This window comes from Nomascus leucogenys, chromosome 2 (assembly GCF_006542625.1).
Source record: "Nomascus leucogenys isolate Asia chromosome 2, Asia_NLE_v1, whole genome shotgun sequence".
In the NCBI taxonomy this organism is placed as follows: domain Eukaryota; kingdom Metazoa; phylum Chordata; class Mammalia; order Primates; family Hylobatidae; genus Nomascus; species Nomascus leucogenys.
The window spans coordinates 62,279,696-62,298,211 of NC_044382.1; the positions used below are offsets into that span (position 1 = coordinate 62,279,696).

Sequence of the window (18,516 nt, forward strand, 5' to 3'; positions counted from 1 at the left end):
ATTTATGCTTATCAACTCTGCATTTCCTTTATTCTTAGGCACACATTTTTTATATTTATATTTTATATATATTATTACATATATACATATACATATTTATATTTATATATTTTATAATATATTTATATTATTGAAATCAGGATTAAATTTACAATCAGTGGGCAAGAAGCTTTAAATTGCTGGTGTGGGTTGCCATTCATGGGGTTTGGACTGGGAGAACATGGTCTAAGTGTGTACTCATGTGATCACCTCTACTTTCAGGTTCTCATTGGCTGGGCCTGCTGGGCTGGAAGCACTTCAAAGGCAGGGAGGGCAGGGAGGGCATCTTGTCTGTGTCCTCCCAGCACCCAGCAAAGGGCCTGGCCCAGGCAAAGCTCTTTAATGTTCGCTGGGCTGTATTCTGGCAGGGACTTGCCCAGTCATACAAGGAAGCAGGGCCAGGAAAAACACCTCAGTCACTTGATTCCATCTGGCAGGCTTCAGCATGTCTGCTGGGGCTCTCTGGCTGGCCCACCTCTTCCAGGCCAGGATTCTAGCATCCCTGCTGTGAGCCCTGGGCAAGTCCAGCTCTTCTCTGAGTTGTCATTTAGAGGGGACACTGGGTGGCACAGAATGTGGCTCTGACACTCCAGGCGGCTCTGCCAGTGGCCTCCCAAGTGCAGTCCCAAAGTGGATACATGATTCTGTACATGATTTCAGGAGGTCTGTGGGTCCCTGAAGCCCCAGGTTTCAGGACCGGAAGTCCTATACAGGTAGATTTTTAGCTTAGTAGCTATTTATCCTGATCTGGGTCCATGCTTGCCAGCTGCCCACAGGTGGGATGGGAGTAGGGTATCTGGAAGGTCCTGGAGCTAAGCACAGATGCTAGCAGCCCTAACCCCCTGATATGGTTTGACTGTGTCCCCACCCAAATCTCATCTTGAATTGTAGCTCTCATAATTCCTTCATGTTGTGGGAGGGGCCAGTGGGAGATAATTGCATCACGGGGGTGGTTTCCCCCATACTGTTCTCGTGGTAGTGAATCAGTCTCACGAGATCTGATGGTTTTATAAGGGAAACCCTTTTGCTTGGCACTCATTCTGTCTTGCTGCCACCATGTAAGAAGTGCCTTTTGCCTTCCACCATGATTATGAGGCCTCCCCAGCCATGTGGAACTGTGAGTCCATTAAACCTCTTTCTCTTCCCAGTCTTGGGTATGTCTTTATCAGCAGCATGAAAACAGACTAATACACCCCCTTACCATGCTGGAGATGCTCTTCCCTAGCCCCCTGGATGGCGTTATTCCAGACCTGGGCCAGGAGTCCCCACACTGTCCCCAGGACATCATACCTTCCTTTCACAGGAGCGGATTGGAATGGTTGGTTGGTGAGTAGACAAGGGCTAGTCCTGAAGCCTCATGGATAGAGCAGAGGACTTTTTGCTTAGATGACATGTTTATTGGTGGTGCTTTGGAGAGCCAGGAACTTTCTTCTCTGAGTGGCTTCATGCATCTCATGCAAGTTTAGACTCTACATTCTGTTGCGTCACAGGAATCAAGGCCATAGGCCTGGCCAGCTCCCCTTGCCCCAGCCTGCTCCCACACCTTCAGGGGGACCCCAGGCACAGGGAAGCCCCCCAGAGCACACCAGTATGACAGCTTCAAAAAGGCACCTAAAGTAGCTTTCTAGCCCCCTCCCTTTCTTCTTAGGGCTCAAAATCAGGATCTGAAATGGAGGGGGCTTGGGTATGGGGCTGCAGGCAAGGGGCCGGAGCACATCTCTTGCTCTTGGACCTCAATTCTGGCTGGACCTTGCGGCTCACACCCTGACTCTCAAACCAGGTCACCAAACATTTTTCTCCAACCCCCCACCAGTCCTCCAGGAGTTGGCCAGGGACAGGCAAGGGTAAGATACTGTCATCCTGTGGCCCTGACCCTCTCCCAGGCTCTGCAACACACACAGGCAGAGACAATTGCATGTCTCTCTCAGGGAGCATTAGGTTTATTTCTAGTTAGGCTGAACTCCTGGGGAGGTGGCTGGTGCCACCATAAGTCCTCGGTCTGGCCAGGGGACCTGAGGTGGCACCGTCCGGCAGCCTGGGAGTCAGCCTCCTTTCCAGAGATTAATGCCAGGGGGTCAGGTAGTTGACACGACTGTGGAGAGAAGTAGGGGTGAGGTGGGGGCTTCCAGGGTGTCCTAGGGGAAAAATCAGGCTTCCCCCCTCTAGGATCTGAAAACACAGCTTCCAGCCAGCCTCTATGTGGCTCAGGAGCCTTCAGTGGCTCCCTGTTTTCTGTATTTTCAGCTGTCCTCCTTAGCTTTCAAGCTAACCTCCCTCCTTTGACTTTGCCTCATCCTTCTCTCCCATTGATACCTAATTATGAACAGCTTCACCCATTTTTCAGTCATTTAGTGAACCTACTCTGTTAGGCATCATATGGTAGCAAAACCCAGAAACATTTCCCCGTGTGGGAGAGGGGAAGGCTAGTTTCTGTCAATAATGACAGTGCAATAGTCTGAGTGCTCTCTAAGATAGGGACACAAAGGTAGTGACCAATGGGAGGGAGTGTGAGCTGGTGGGGAGAGGCAGAGGGTGGGGGAAGACTTCAAGGAGGATGGCACATCTGGGTTGGGCTTTAAAGAGCATGAAGGAGGCCGGGCGCTGTAGCTCATGCCTGTAATCCCAGTACTTTGGGAGGCTGAGGCGGGTGGATCACGAGGTCAGGAGTTCGAGACCAGCCTGACCAACATGGTGAAACCTCATCTCTACTAAAAATACAAAAATTAGCCGAGCTTGGTCCCGTGCGCCTGTAATCCCAGCTACTCAGAAAGCTAAGGCAGGAGAATTGCTTGAACCCGGGAGGCGGAGGTTGCAGTGAGCTGAGATCTGGCCATTGCACTCTAGCCTGGGCGACAGAGTGAGACTCCGTCTCAAAATAATAATAATAATAATAATAATAATAATAATAATAATAGCACGAAGGAGTTTTCCAGGCAGAGGAGGAAGGGCCACCTAGGCACTGAAACAGCACAGGCAAAGGCGTGAAGAGTGCTTGGTCTGCTGGGTTTCGGGGGAGTCTGGTCTTGCTGGAGTGTACAAAGTGGGGCGGGGAAGGTGAGAGACGGCTTAGTTATGAAAATGTTTGAGGATCTTGCAACCTCTTGCAAGAGGTCCTTATCTTGGAGATAAGAACTCTTGTTCTTACCTTATCTTCTCTCTTTACTTGTGGGGCGACCCTGCCGGGAAGACCACTTAGCCCCCTCCCTTAGGGCCTCTCCGCACCCTAAAAGGCAGATTCTTGGCTCTCTCCCTTGTGTTTCTTATTTGTCTGTTTTCTCTCCTTCTAGGTAACATCCCTGCCCCATCCTTTTGGCCTCCTCCAGTCAAACCTGGTGGGATGTGGACCCCCTCCCGCGTCCACCCCCACCCCAGTGGGCTGCACATTTGCCAGGGGCGGATCTCTCCAGAGCGAAGCAGCTCGCGCCCTCCCAGGAGGGCTCCTCCTCCTCGCCAGGCCTCGCTGTGGCAGGGGGGTTTCAGAGTCAGGGAGCCCCGAGGCTGTCCCCAGCAGTCGGATGGGAACATGGTTGGCTATGGGGCGGGACAGGACCGTTCCCCTACCTGTAGCTGGAGCCGAAGCTTCGGAAAGTGTTCCTGGGAAAGAACGCGGCGGGTGAGCACGAGATGGGAAGGGGCGACCCTCTCTGGGCGCCTCACTCGACCTCGGGAGCCACCCCCTCTCCCCGCCATCCCTCCTGAAGGGTTCCAGGGCGCCTTCACCCAATGTGAACCCCTCCACTCCGCAAGGGTGGAGTTGTCAGGGAGGGCAAGGTGCTCCGTTTGGTAGGAATTACACATGTATTCATTTGAAACTGCAATTTGTTTCTGGTGTATTGGAGCCAATTTTTCCCAGTTCTCACGTTTTCAAGAGTCATTGCGTGTGCGCTAGGAAAGCAGCCCAGACCTCATCCTCCCTCCTCCGGATATGGGGTCCCCGGGCACGTGGCGTCACTTACAGGGAGTCGAAAGGCAGGGGCTTCTGTCCGTAGCGGTCCAGGCTGGGGTTCTGGTTGAGGCAGTACTGAGGCGGGCAGCAGGGATAGGGGCGCGGTGAGTCGGGGGAGCAAGGACGCCCTTCCCACGCCCCACACAGGGCTTCCTGCTAGAGACCGTGGCCCTGAAGACTGGGAGGCCCTGCTCTGGGTCTCCTCCCCCGTCAACTCCCGGCGTAAGCCGCTCCCCACCAGGACCCCCCTCTCCCCGCTCAGGGACGGGTCTGCGCGCAGCGCTCCCTACCCGCCAGCTCTGGGTCACGTCCGGCTTCAAGTACCGCACCGCGTAGCCGCTGAGACCCTCCACTGCGAACAGAAAGCCCCTCTCGAGCGCTCATCCACCCTCCAGGACAAGCCCCGCCTCCTTACCTAAGCCCCGCCCACAATCCAGCCCCACCCACACATGTTCGGCGAACAGGTCCCGCCTCCGCTGCCCCGCCAGGGCAAAGCCCCCGCCCCGACGGCTCCGCCCCCTCCCCAAGGGCAGTCCTGCCTCCAGAACCGCGCGCACGTCTGGGCTCCACCCACCGCAAGTGCCACCTCTTCATCCCAGCGGCCCCGCCCTATTTCTGCTTGGCCCGCCGCCTACGTTCCTGTCCGCAGTCCACGCTCCCTGCTCCAGCCCCGCGGCCCACCTGTCCGGCAGTTCCTTCAGCGGCCCGTAGACTGACCTCGCTTGCTCAGGCAAGGCAGCTTGAACTCCCCGGCCGAGGACACGAAATGGGTCCAGTCCTCGATGGCGCGCGTGAAGCAGGGCCAGTCCACTCGGTTGATGCCTGGCGCGATGGGCGCCAGCTTTCCCTCGTGGTACCTGTTGCGGAGCTTCTGGCCTGTCGCGGTGATGTCCTGACAAGGCCACGGAGGTCAGGCCCGCGCGGCCGTAGCCGCAGGAGCCTAGGGAAGCCATCCCAGTCCATCCCAAAGGCTTCAGTTGACAACTGGCCCGGTGCATTGGACCGAGGGGGCGCCCGAAGTCGTGAACCCGGATGGGGTGATGTGGGGAGCGGGAGTCCCAAGCAGGCACCTGAGAAGGTGCTCGGGCTGTAGATCCCAGACCCAGAGGTGCTTGGGGCTGGTGCCCGTTAGCAAACCCAAGGGCAGGGCAAAGGACACTCACCAAACACTGCAGGGGTTTGTTGGGGACCCCAAGGAGTGTAAAATGGGCGTTGTCAAATTCATCTGTTGAAACAAGAGAAAGGGAGAAGAGGTGTCTCCTTCACCAGTGGTCAGAGGTCATAGGAGAACTTTGGCCCACACTGTACTTCAAAAATTTTTTGAGGCCGGGCACGATGGCTCACACCTGTAATCCCAGCACTTTGGGAGGCTGAGGCGGGTGGATCACTTAAGGTCAGGAGTTCTAGACCAGACTGGCCAACATGGTGAAAACCCATCTCTACTAAAAATGCAAAAATTAGCCAGGCATGGTGGCAAGCGCCTGTAATCCCGGGTACTTGGGAGGCTAAGGCAGAAGGATCACTTGAGTCCAGGAGGTCGAAGCTTCAGCGATCATGCCACTGCACTTCCACCTGGGTGACAGAGCAAGATCATGTCTCACAAAAAGAAAAAAAAGGCTGGGCATGGTAGCTCACTCTTGTAATCCCAGTACTTTGGGAGGCCAAAGTGGGTGGATCACTTGAGCTCAGGAGTTCGAGACCAGCCTGGGCAACAAGGTGAAACCCTATCTCTACCAAAAATATGAAAAATTAGTTGAGTGTGGTGGCACACGACTGTAGTCCCAGGTACTAGGGAGGCTAAGGCACGAGGATCATTGGAATCCAGGAGGTAGAGGTTGCAGTGAGCTGAGATTGCACCACTGCACTCCAGCATGGGCAACAGAGCGAGACTCTCTTAAAAAATTTTTTTTTTAATTTGACAACTTAAAAAAATCTAAGATAAAATAGTATTCACATCTTACCCCTTGCAACAGAATAAAACTCCAAAGATTCCAATGTCAAAAGTGAACATGGGCAAATTCTTTTATAATCTTGGGATGGGAAAGGCCTTAATAATTTTAATTAAAAATCCAGAAGCTTTAAAGAAAAGATTGATCATTTAAATACATGAAAATAAACTTCTACATGGCAAAAACAGATGTCAAAAAACAAATGGAAAAAATATTTCCACTTATTTTGCAGATATTAATGTTAATATTAATTAATATTCCTTAATATTGAAAGAGTGCCTAGAAATCAAGACGCACAAAAAATGCCAGGTATGGTGGCTCGAGCCTGTAGTGCCAGCTACTCAGGAAGCTGAGGCAGGAGGATTGCTCGAGCCCAGGAGTTTGAGGCTGCAAGTGAGCTGTGATCATGCCACTGCACTCCAGCCTGGGTGGCATAGTGAGACCTTGTTTTTAATAAATGAATTAACAAGTTGAGGAATTTCTCTATACAAGAACTCCAAGGTGCAGAAGGGTATATACAATATGCTACCATTTGCTTTTTAAAAAAATTTTTTTGAGACAGAGTCTCGCTCTGTTGCCCAGGTTGGAGTACAGTGGCGCGGTCTCAGCTCACTGCAACCTCCACCTCCCAGGTTCAAGCGATTCTCACGCCTCAGTCTCCCGAGTAGCTGGGATTACAGGTGCGTGCTACCATGCCTGGCTAATTTTTGTATTTTTAGTAGAGATGGGGTTTCACCCATCTGGCCAGGCTGGTCTCGAACTGCTGACCTCAAGTGATCTGTCCACCTCAGCCTCCCAAAGTGCTGGGATTACAGGCGTGAGCCACCGCGCCCGGCCTACTGTTTGCTTTAAAATGGTAGACTAAACATAGACTATTGGAAACAGAGAATATATATTCAGGTCATCACCTTAACCAAATTATCAAACTTAGCATCACAAATAATGTGATAATGAAATTCTGTGCCTCCTGCTGCAGCATTATGGCAAACACGGCATCTGTCGCCTGTGAAAGATTCTGGCCAGCAGTGTTTAACCTGGTGATTTAGGTCTCTACACCTAGCTGCTGGTTTACAGAAAATAGATTAACAAGGTAAGAAACACCATGAGGAAACTGGTTCAAATTCACCATATGGGACTGTGTACAACACAACTGTTGGAGACTCTTTAAAAAGTCAGTATGATGGTGGGCAATGGAAACTGGGTGGACTGTTTTAGACTAAGATGAAAGACATAACAAGTAACTGAAATACATAATCCCAGATTGAATTCTTCTTCCAAAAAATTATTTTAAAGCCAGAAAAGACATCTTTGAGGGCAATTGGGGAGATTTTAATATGGTCTGGATATTAGATGTTGTCGAAGTATTGTTAGCTTTCCTAGGTGTGATAATGGTATTGTGTCATGTAGAAGGATGTTTTTGTCATTGGGAGCTGCTTGCTAAAGGGTGTCCAAGAGTCTAAGAGAGAGGGCAAGTGAAGTAAAAATATGGCAAAAATCAACTGAAGCAGGCGGAAGGTCTTGGGTCTCATAGTAGTATTCTTTCAACTTTTCTCCATTTGAAAATGTTTATCATGTAAACTAAAAATAAAATCCTGAGGTCTCCGCAATGTATTGACTGAGCGAACGCCCCTCTTGGCTACGGGGACCCCCCAAAACCTTAAAAAACTGAGTTCCCAGCCATAATGGGACAGGAGGTCAGACATGCTTCATTCTACCCCTGCCTTTTTGCGGTTTAGACACAATAAATGACCAGCATTAATGTTAAACTAGCAATCACAAGGCCAGGTGCGGTGGCTGCTCCTTCCAGTGGTTTTGGAGGCCAATCACTTGAGGTCAGGATTTTGAGACCGGCCTGGCTGACATGGTGAAACCCCATGTCTACTAAAAATACAAAAATCAGCTGGGCATGGTGGCACACTCTTGTAGTCCCAGCTAGCTACTCAGGAGGCTGAGGCAGGAGAATCACTTGAACCCAGGGGGCGGAAGTTGCAGTGAGCCGAGATCATGCCACTGCACTCCAGCCTGGGTGACAGAGCGAGACTCCATCTCAAAAAAAAAAAAACAAAAAAGAGAGAGAGAGATTACAAGACTAAGAGAATAGACTCTTTGTGGCAATAAGATACCAAATTATTATTATTATTATTATTATTATTATTGAGATGGAGTGTCACTCTGTTGCCCAGGCCGGAGTGCAGTGGTGTGATCTCGGCTCACTGCAACCTCCGCCTCCTGGGTTCAAGCAATTATGCTGCCTCAGTCTCCCGAGTAGCTGGGATTACAAGTGCACACTACCACGCCCGGCTAATTTTTGTATTTTTAGTAGAGACAGGGTTTTACCATATTGGTCAGGCTGGTCTTGAACTCCTGACCTCAGGCGATCCACTTGCCTCGGCCTCCCAAAGTTCTGGAATTACAGGCGTGAGCCGCCGCGCCCGGCCAAGATACCAGATTATTGACAGGACCTAAGGCCTTGCCAGGCAAGGGTTAAGTCATGCACCCCTATACTTAAGAATAAACTACAGGCTGGTCGTGGTAGCTCCCGCCTGTAATTCCAATACTTCGGGAGGCTGAAGCTGGAGGATCACTTGAGCCCAGAAGTTGGAGACCAGCCCTGGCAACGTAGTGTAACCCTGTCTCCACACAAAACAAACAAACAACAAGAACAACAAAAATAGCCTAGCATGGTGGTGTGTGCCTGTAGTCCCAGCTACTCAGGAGGCTGAAGTGGGAGGATCACCTGAACCTGGGAGGTCGAGGCTGTAATGAGCCATGTTTGTGACATTGCACTCTAGCCTGGGTGATGGAGAGAAACTCTGACAAACAAAACAAAACAAAACAAAAAACAAAACACAAAAATAAATAAGCTAGGTTTTAATTGCCATGAGGTTTTTCTTTTTCTCTAGCCCTGGCCTTGAGATAAGCAATATTAAAACAATTACAACTCATACAGCTCACAGATGCTGACGAACTGACCCCCTGATCCACCAGCCACAGCTATGCCTTTGATTGCATAAGAGGCTGATTTCAATAACTTTCTCCAGATAAGAAGACCACCAACCATGGACAGGTCCTGCCCGGTGTACAGAGGCTGCTCACTTGCTGGGCTTTGCGTCCTGAAAAGACCTTTTGACGTATAGGGCCTAATTGTAATACATTTAAAGGTTAAGTCTTCACCTCAAAGTGAACATGGGTTGTATGTTACATGCATGTTTGTTCAGTATGCCCATGTCAGTACTATCTTCGTGAATATTCATAGCTCCTCCTATAACCTATTGAATACATATGTTTAGCCAACCCTTTGAACACAAAGCTCTTACCCAACCCCTCCTCCTTTGACATGCCTATCTTTGGGCTTTAGCTGGAGGCACGCTTTCCAGCCTGTGGGATGGCCACCTTGCAGCTATAACCCCTTATAAGAAATACAGTCTCCTTTTCTAAACTTATACATTTATTTTTATTTTTTGAAGACGGAGTCTTACTCTGTCACCCAGGCTGGAGTGCAGTGGCTCCATCTCGGCTCATCGCAACCTCTGCCTCCCGGGTTCAGGTGATTCTCCTGCCTCAGCCTGGGAGCTGGGATTACAGGCACCCACCACCCTGCCCAGCTAATTTTTGTATTTTTAGTGAAGATGGGGTTTCACCATGTTGGCCAGGCTGGTCTCGAACTTTTGACCTCACGTGATCTGCCTGCCTCGGCCTCCCAAAGTGCTGAGATTATGGGCGTGAGCTACCGTGCCCTGCCTAAATTTATAAATTTCTGATTTTTCAGTTAACAGTAATAAAAAGTTGGAGAGCAAAATAACATGTGTTTATATTCCCATTAGTAAACCAGGGAGAGACATCAGAAACTAAGAATGTGGGGGCAGTTACCTGTATTGGGGGGGCAGTGGGAGTGAGGCTTGTTGCTGTGCATATTGTTACAGAATGCTGTAAATTTTAAGCTTTGAAGTTGTGACTATTACTTTTACTTAAAGCATATGCTTACAATAAAATACAAATCTACATCAGAGCTTTCCTTAAAAATCTAGATTCCTGGCTTCTCTCAGAAGCAGGAAATTGGAAGAACTGGTGACCTGGCTGGCCCCTCCAACATAGCACAGTCTGCGGGGAGCCCCGTGGCTGCTGTTTAAATAGGGCAGGTGTGGGTGCCCCATTTCCTTGTGGAATTTTCCTTCCCCACAGCCTCCCCACCCACTTCCCTCATTTGTGTTTCCCATCAGGGCCCGTGTGGCAACTCTGGTAATCTCCATGCGATCTCTGACACCCTCAGCCCACCTGTCACCCAAGCTGGAGCCTAGGTATGGGCCTGCACTCCCCCCTGTTCGGCCTCCTACCCTGCCCCGCCTGCACCTACTCCTGTTGACTTTATCTGCTAAATACCTTCTAAATCCCTCCACACGCAAGCTCCTCAGTCCATGCGGGGTTATTCACTAGGCCCGTGGGGCTCTTTTGCCCTGAAGGCCCATACGTCCTCCTCTCCTGCATGGGGGCTGTGAGGAGAGGTCTTTCTCTCTCTTTTCCACATACAGAGATGCTTGGGCAGAAGTTGTTACTGTTATGATTCCTACCACTGCGCCTGTCAACCTCTGCCCAGTTCTCTCTCCATTAATTACAACAGGCTGGGCACAGTGGCTCATGCCTGTAATCTCAGCACTTTGGGAGGCCAAGGCAGGAGGATCGTTTGAACTCAGGAGTTGAGACCAGGCTAGGCAACATAGGGAGACCCTGTCTCTACAAATAATTTTTTAAAATTAGCAGGGTAGGGTGGCACATGTCTGTGGTGCCAGCTATTCGGGAGGCTGAGATGGGAGGATCATTTGAGCCTGGGAGGTCGAGGTTGCAGTGAGCTGTAATCAGGCCACTGCACTCCAGCCTGGGCGACAGAGTAAGACACTGTCTTCAAAAAACAAAACAACAATAACAACAATGGCATCAGCAATACTTTTTGAGCACATATTATGTGCCAGGCACTACTCTAAGTGCTTTTTTTTTTTGAGACAGAGGCTCACTCTTGTTGCCCAGGCTGGAGTGCAGTGGCACGAACTCGGCTCACCGCAACCTCCGCCTCCCAGGTTTAAGCGATTCTCATGCCTCAGCCTCCCAAGTAGCTGGGATTACAGGCGCCTGCCACCACGCCTGGTTAATTTTTGTATTTTTAGTAGAGATGGGGTTTCACCATGTTGACCAGGCCGGTCTCAAACTCCTGACCTCAGGTTATCAGCCTGCCTTGGTCTCCCAAAGTGCTGGGATTGCAGGCGTGAGCCACTGCGCCCACCCTCTAAGTGTTTTTTGTGCCTTATCTCCTTCTAACCCCACAACAACACTTTGAAGCAGGCCTTGTCAATTATCCTCATTGTACTGAGCAGTAAACAGAGGCTCAGACCTGGCCAAAGTGTCCTGGGCAGGGAGCAGTAGAGCTGGGACTGGCCTCTTTCACCCTTGCATCTGTCTCCCTCTTTCTTGAAACCACCTGCCCCTTCCCCAAAGGGGATCCTGCACTGGTGGCCTGACCTTTGCGGCAGTAGGTGGTGGACTGGCAGTGCTCATCAGGAAGGCAGGCCTTGACAGTGTCCCTGTCCATGTGGCGCAGGGTGGGCAGGGCTGGGTGGTAGAGCTGCTGCTTCACGCCCACCAGCTGGTTGCGCTGCCGCTCCACAGGAAGCAGGATGGCCGGGGAGGCATACACATGTGTGGAGCCATTGTTCCAGGGCACCAGGTCGATGATGCGGGCCATAGCTGGGGGGCAGAGGGTTCTAAGGGGCTCACCCTGGGCTCATGCCGGCCAGACACCCTTCTCTGCATGAAAACAACCTTGGCCAGTGCCGACGTCTACTTGCCAAACATTTATTTAGCACCTACTGTGTGCCAGGCCATTTTTCCGGAGCTCAGCATGAGGTGGCAAGAACATTCAGATAACAGAACAGAGACAACCCTCCCACTCCCCTTCCAACACATACACACACACACACACACACACACACACTCACATTGTGCCATGGCTGTGAGGGAGGTCAGTACAGAGTGTGTGTTTCTGGGGAGGCTGGGCTTGGGACATTCAAGGAATGGTCTAAAAGAGGTAGTATTTGAGTCTCTTCGTTTTTTTTTTTTTTCTTTCTTTTTTTTTTTTTTTGGAGACAGAGTCTCTCCTGCTCAGACTGAAGTACAGTGGCGCCATCTTGGCTCACTGTAACCTCTGTCTCCTGGGTTCAAGTGATTCTCCTGCCTTAGCCTCCTGAGGATATAGGCATCCACCACCACATGTGGCTAGTTTTTGTATTTTTAGTAGAGATGGGGTTTCACTGTGTTGGCCAGGCTGGTCTTGAACTCCTGACCTCAAGTGATCCACCCGCCTCAGCCTCTCAAAGTGCTGGGATTACAGGTGTGAGCCACCTTGTCCGGCGAGTCTATTCTTAAATAATAAGCAGGAAAGTGCAGCAGCAAGTGGGTTCAGAATGTAGCTTAGTATGCCGTATACCTCTGGGTGAATAATTATGGACTTGCCCTAGCTAAGATATTTACCCAAAATTCTACAGATTGACTCAGAAAGATTTTCAGGAAGGGGAGCAACATGATATATTTAAACTAGAAAAGCATTACTGGATACCCAGTGCCTCCCTTTAAAAAGCAGATAGTCCCAGGAGGCTTTCAGTCATTTACACTTTAGTGAGAATTTGTTGAGGCAGCTTGCTTTTCTTCCTGACCCTGAGTTAGAGGTGAGAGGTGGAGGTGGGAGCGAGGGTGGCAGAAGGAGAGAGGACCTTAGATCATGGAGGAGCAGGGAGGCGGCATGGTGACAAGGCATAGGGAAGCTGCCTTAGGGGATGTGACTGCCTGGGGAGGGACAGGGAGGGGGATCACGGAGATGGGGAAGAGAGCGAGGGCTCCCTGCTTCTGACTCACCAATAGCAGCTACCTTATCTGTAGGGCCCAGGCCCAGGTGCACAGGCTTATAAGGACTTTCAGCTCTTTGACTGCTCAATGGGCAGAAGAGGAAGTGAGGTGGACGAGCCCTTATTATGGACAGCAGCAGAATAAAGGAACATTGTGCACAGACAATGCCCATTTCAGCCTGATTCTGAGGCACCCACTCCTTAGCAACCCTGGCAACTACAGGCTCTAACAAGAGCCTGTGCCAGAATTCCTGTGCTCTGGCCACTCCCTTGCAGCCTTCCTGAAGGCTGTGGTCTCCCAGGCCTCAGCACAGGCCAGGCATCTTGGGAAATATCAGATGGGGAGCTGGGGTTCCCTGGAGGTAGTCAGGCCAAGGCAGGCCAGAAATGACTACTGAGCCCACTGCAGGCTGTGTAATCCTGGGCTAATTACCACCTCTCTCTGGGACTCAAGGCTCTCCTCTGTGTTAGGCAAGGACTCTAGGATCTGCCGTTAGGAGGATCTGGATGGTGAGAGAGATCTCCCAACCCTGGAACCCTCAGGGAAGAGGGCGCTGCACTGTCTGCCAGCCCCTGAGTCTCCAGGAGTGGGGATTAGCTGTGGCCAGTATCCAGGGTAAGCATGAGGGGATCAGGGAGAGTGGTGGCCTCAGCAGGCCAGGGATTAGCAGATGATACTCCACCCTCAGCCCCTGCAGGACTGCAGGCTCCCCACTCCCAGGAAAGCCAGGCTGTGAGTGCCCAAGCCCAGCACCCCAAAGCCCTGGAGCCTGCCCACCATCCTGGTCACAACCATTAGAGATAGACCCCCAAGGTGAGGAAACCCCAGGAAAGCCTAACTTATTTGCATATATTGGCATGTGCTTTGCATATACCTGCCCAGGGGCTGAGCCTGATGGGTCTTGGAGCCCCTCCTGTGAAATTCTTGTAGGATTTGTTTCCCCAGTTGCTCCTCCTCCAGTGCTCCATACAGCTTCCAGAATAGCATCCCTAACTGCTACCCCTTACAGAAGACCTTCCCAGAGTTGACTCCACTCACCATCCCACCCCCAATTTATTTCTTGACTCTTTTAAAGTTATAAAATAGAAGAAATACAGAAAGTGCATAAATATCTAATGTAACTAATAATTTACAAAATGAGACCCCATATAACTACCACCCACCCTGGTCAAGACATGGAGTACTACTTTTAAAACAGTTTAGCAGTTTCTTAAAAAATGAAACAGAAATGTACCATATGATTGGGTCATCTGGAAGATTCTACCCCAGGAGGCTTCCCAAGAGAAATGAAAGTATATTGTGAGGCGCGATGGCTCACACCTGTAATCCCAGCACTTTGGGAGGCCGAGGTGGGCAGATAACTTGAGGTTGGGAGTTTGAGACCAGCCTGGCCAACATGGTGAAAACCCGTCTTTACTGAAAATACAAAAATTAGCCTGGTGTGGTGGTGCAAGCCTGTAATCCCAGCTACTTAGGAGGCCGAGGCAGGAGAATCGCTTGAACCTGGGAGGCGGAGGTTGCAGTGAGCCGAGATCGTGCATCGCACCCCAGTCTGGGCGGCAAGAGCCAGACTCTGTCTCAAAAAAAAGACAAAAAGAAAAACAAACAAACAAAAAAAACAGTATATATCTCCACAAAGACTTGAACACAAATGTTCATAGCAACATGTTATATAGCCAAAAAGTGGAAACAACCCATGTCCACTGATGAGTGGATAAACTGTGGTGCGTCTATACCATGCAATACTCTTGGGCAATGAAAAGAAATGAAGTTCTGATACAAGCTACGAGGTGGATGAACCTCAAAAACATTACGCTACATCAAAGAAGCCAGATGTGAAAACTCACATATTGTATGACCCATTTATGTAAAATGTCCAGGAAAGACAAATCTATAGACACAGAAAGCAGATGTGTGGTTGCTTGGGACTGGGGTGTACGAATGAATAGTGGTTATCATCTGGAGTGAGGGGTCTTACTGGGGCAATGGGAATATTCTAAAACCAGATGTGGTAAGAGTTGCACAGTTCAGTCAATTTGTTAAAAGTCATTGGGTTAGGCTGGAGTGGTGGCTCATGCCTGTAATTCCAGCCCTTTGGGAACCCCAAGTGGGTGGATTGCTTGAGCCCGGGAGTTCGAGACCAGCCTGGGAAACATGGCGAAACCCTGTCTCTACAAAAAATACGAAAATTAGCCGGGCATGGTGGCATGTGCCTGTGGTCACAGCTACTTGGGAGGCTGAGGTGGGAGAATCACTTCAGCTCACAAGGTCGAGGCTGCAGTGAGCTATGATCACGCCACTGCATTCTAGCCTGGGTGATAGAGTGACACCCTGACTTAAATAAATAAATAAATAATAAGTAATATAAAAGTCATTGAGTTGTATACTTACCATGGGTGAATTTTATGGCATATATATTCCCATAAGCTTGTTTTGAAAAATAGATGCCAGCCAAGTTAGTAAAAGAAAGCAAGACATTGGCCCTGCCAGTCCCTAGAAGCTTCCACATATGCCTTCCCAATTACAACCCCCAACCCAGCAAGAAGGAACCACTCTCCCATCTTGTAGTACAACCTGTGCTTTTATTTATGGGCAACTATAGAAAACTTTATTTAACAACTCTAGGCTTTATAGAAAACTAGAGGCTGCAAATGTACTTCTGTTTATAGCCATAGACAGGACAGACTAATTTTGCCTTTTGGGAACTTTGTATGCATGGATCACTGGGGTCTGCTTTTGAATCTGGCTTCTTTCTCTCCATATATATGCACATGAGATTCATCCAAACTTTAGCCACTGTGTGTGGCTGTGTTTTACTCATTTTCCCCACCCTAGAGCCCATTACTCTTCCCTCAGGCCCATCTAATTTTCCCTCCTTCCCACTCTGCAGGGGCTCCGGCTGCCTCTAAGTTGCCCAATCCCAGGACGCATTTCAAGTCTCAGCTCAGACAGTGGCCCCTCAGATAATTCCTCACCCCCACACAGCCACTGCTCTTGGCTTTCACCTCACCCCATGCTTCTGCTTCTCCATCCCCATCCCTGACAGCTCCTTCAGGCTCCTTTACCAGCTCCTGCTCTTTTTGCATCCTCTGAGTGAGCCCAAGTGTTCCAGGTGCCACCTCTGGTCCTTTTTGTTTCCTTGGGTTTCCTAGGTGATATCAGTCAGTCCTGTGGCTTTAAGCATCATCTGCAAGCTGAGGCCTCCAAAATTTCTATCTCCAGTAGACCTCTCCTTAAGTCACACAAACACACACACACACACACACACACACACACACACACACACACACACACTTCAACCTGGATGTGTCTGAGACTTTTTTTTGCTTAGGCTGGAGTGCAGTGGTGTGATCTTGGCTCACTGCAACCTCCACCCACCGAGTTCAGGCAATTCTCCTGCCTCAGCCTCCAGAGTAGCTGGGATTATAGGCACCTGCCACCACACCCGACTAATTTTTGTATTTTTAGTAGAGACGGAGTTTTGCCATGTTGGCCAGGCTGGTCTTGAACTCCTGACCTCAGGTAATCCACCTGCCTTGGCCTCCCAAAGTGCTAGGATTACAGGCGTGAGCCACTGCACCCAGCCTCTCTCAGACATCTTAACAAAGTAGTGCTCATGATTTTCCCCCCAAAATTCTTCCTCCAAACTTCCAGCCCCAGGCTTCTTCTTTTCAGTACATGTGTAAACCAGCCTGGGGTGGTTTACTGGTTCACTCACTAAACCAGCCACCCGGTTGCCCAGGGTGAGCCCCTCAATGCCCCCATTTTTCCTGCCGTTTCCCTTCTATCTGTACTCCCACCAGCATAGTCCAAGCCCCATCATCCCTCCTGTCAGGCTACAAGCAAGGGTGAATGTCATCTGTGTTACTCGCAGGCCCAGGCAGAGCAGAAGGGCTTGCTGCTGTTCCTTGGGGAAGAGCTCTGACCCCTGCAGCCTGGCATATTTGTAGGGAAGGGTCAGGGAGTACATTGAGCTTTACCATTGGGGTCTGGCCTTGCTGGCAGAAAGAACTTTCTTCTGAATCACTTGCCTTGTGGAGGTTGCATTATTAGAGGTCTTGAAGCCCAACACTGGAGGGGAAGCCAGGGGTCATCCAGTCACCAATCAGCTTGTCCCTCCGCAGCCTCCTGACCAGTTTCCTGTTTCTATGCTTGCCCGATACACAGAGCCACACAGATCATGCCCAGCCCCTGTTCAAAACCATCACCTAAAACTATACTCCTTCCTGTGGCCTACAGTCTCACAACATCTGCCCCTGCCCCCTGTCAACCTCATCTCCTACCACTCTCCCCTGCACCCGCTAAGCTTCAGGCTCCCCGGGCCCCATTCTGCTCCTCAAGGCTCGTTCCAGCCTCAGAACCTTTCTCGTTGCAGTGTCCTTGGCCTGGAGCACCATTCACCCAGCTCTTTTCACAGCTGAGTCTTTCTTACTTTTCATGTCTCAGCTCAAATATACATCTACCTCGTCATAGGGGCCTGCCTACCTGCCCCCACTGCCCTCCACAACATGCTTCTGCCCTGTTTGTTTCTTTTATGGCACTTAGCATAATTTGCAATATTCTTTATTTGTCAGTAATCTCCTCCATTGGAATGTAAGCTCCATGAGGACAGGGCCTATGTCTGTCTTGCTCAGTGTGCCAAGGCTGGCACACTGCCAGGCACAAAGGTAGAGCTCTAGGCCAGGTGCAGTGGCTCACATCTGTAATCCCAGTAATATGAGAGGCTGAGGCAGGAGGATTGCTTGCATCCAGGAGTTTGAGACCAGCCCCGGCAACATAGCGAGACCCTTGTCTCTAAAAAAAACAAAAATTAGCCTGGCATGGCAGCACACATGAGTAGTTTGCTACTTGGGAGGCTGAGGTGGGAGGATCACTTAAGCCTGAGAGGTTGAGGCTGCAATGAGCCATGATTGCACCACTTCACTTAGCCTGAGTGACAGAGAGAGACTGTGGCTTAAAAAAAAAAAAAAAAAGGAAAGGAAAGCAAGAACTCTAGAAATGGTGCGGATAATTAAGTCAAGTCCTGCCCTTTGCCAAATATCCCTCAGGGCCACCACACTGAGCGCCTCTTCCTTGGGCCCTGTCCCTTGCACCCTCTCCTTCTAGATCTCTGTATCCCTTCTAGCGTCCAGCCTCGGTTCACAAGGCAGGTCACATGCCTCAGTCATCTGCCGGGCCTTGGATCCATCCTCAAGGCCCAGCCCTGGGACACAGCCTTTCTGGCAGAGCCCAAGGCAGGGCTGCTGAGACCTTGCCCAGAGAAGACTCTAAGCCAGAAAGAACCTGCTTGCGTCCTGGCCTGGGGGCTGGAGAGTTGGGGTACACCTCTTGCCACTGCTGAGTGAGAGCTGACAAGCCCCTGCCACCATGAGGAGTCTCCAGGCATCACATGGGAACTCCAAGCTGTTATTCTCCCATCAGCCACTCCGTGTCTTGGTCAAGGTGTGTGGGAAGCCGGGTCCCTGGTAACCCGGGCAGGTCCCCTGGCAACCCATGGTTCTCCAAAACTGGGCCATGCAAGGGCCCTTCCCTGGGGCCCACATCCTTGCCGGACCTTGGGAGTTGGGGGGTGCTGCTGATTTCCTGGGCATCAACAGCTTTTCTCCCCCGCCCCCATTCAGCACCTGCTAATCCTTTGCACACGGCCCAGCTATTGCCAATTAATCTTCCTTGTGTCTGAGGTGCCAGCTA

At 50.5% G+C, this 18,516-nt stretch overlaps 1 protein-coding gene across 2 annotated transcripts; it reads right to left on the reverse strand.

Annotated features, from left to right (window-relative positions):
- Positions 1-1,414: 1,414 nt before the first annotated feature.
- TEPP (testis, prostate and placenta expressed) lies at positions 1,415-13,028 on the reverse strand. 2 transcript variants are annotated; one of them, XM_030796262.1, is made up of 8 exons: positions 12,835-13,028; positions 11,446-11,670; positions 5,149-5,210; positions 4,703-4,877; positions 4,276-4,337; positions 3,996-4,060; positions 3,601-3,633; positions 1,415-2,131 (listed from the first exon to the last, which is right to left on the reverse strand). In XM_030796262.1, the coding sequence occupies exons 1-8, from the start codon at positions 12,995-12,997 to the stop codon at positions 2,101-2,103; spliced, it is 816 nt and encodes a 271-aa protein (XP_030652122.1). In that variant the 5' UTR covers positions 12,998-13,028; the 3' UTR covers positions 1,415-2,100. The 2 variants fall into 2 exon arrangements, with proteins under 2 accessions (XP_030652122.1, XP_030652114.1); XM_030796254.1 differs by having other exon boundaries at positions 3,996-4,141.
- Positions 13,029-18,516: the final 5,488 nt, after the last annotated feature.

Coding starts and splice junctions, on each gene's coding strand:
- TEPP (XM_030796254.1), bottom strand. CDS start 12,997: ATGGGCATTGTCTGTGCACAATGTTCCTTTATTCTGCTGCTGTCCATA. Junction 5,211..11,445: donor CACCACCTACTGCCGCAAAG/GTCAGGCCACCA, acceptor TTGTTTCAACAG/ATGAATTTGACAACGCCCAT. Junction 4,142..4,275: donor ACGTGACCCAGAGCTGGCGG/GTAGGGAGCGCT, acceptor CACGGTCTCTAG/CAGGAAGCCCTGTGTGGGGC.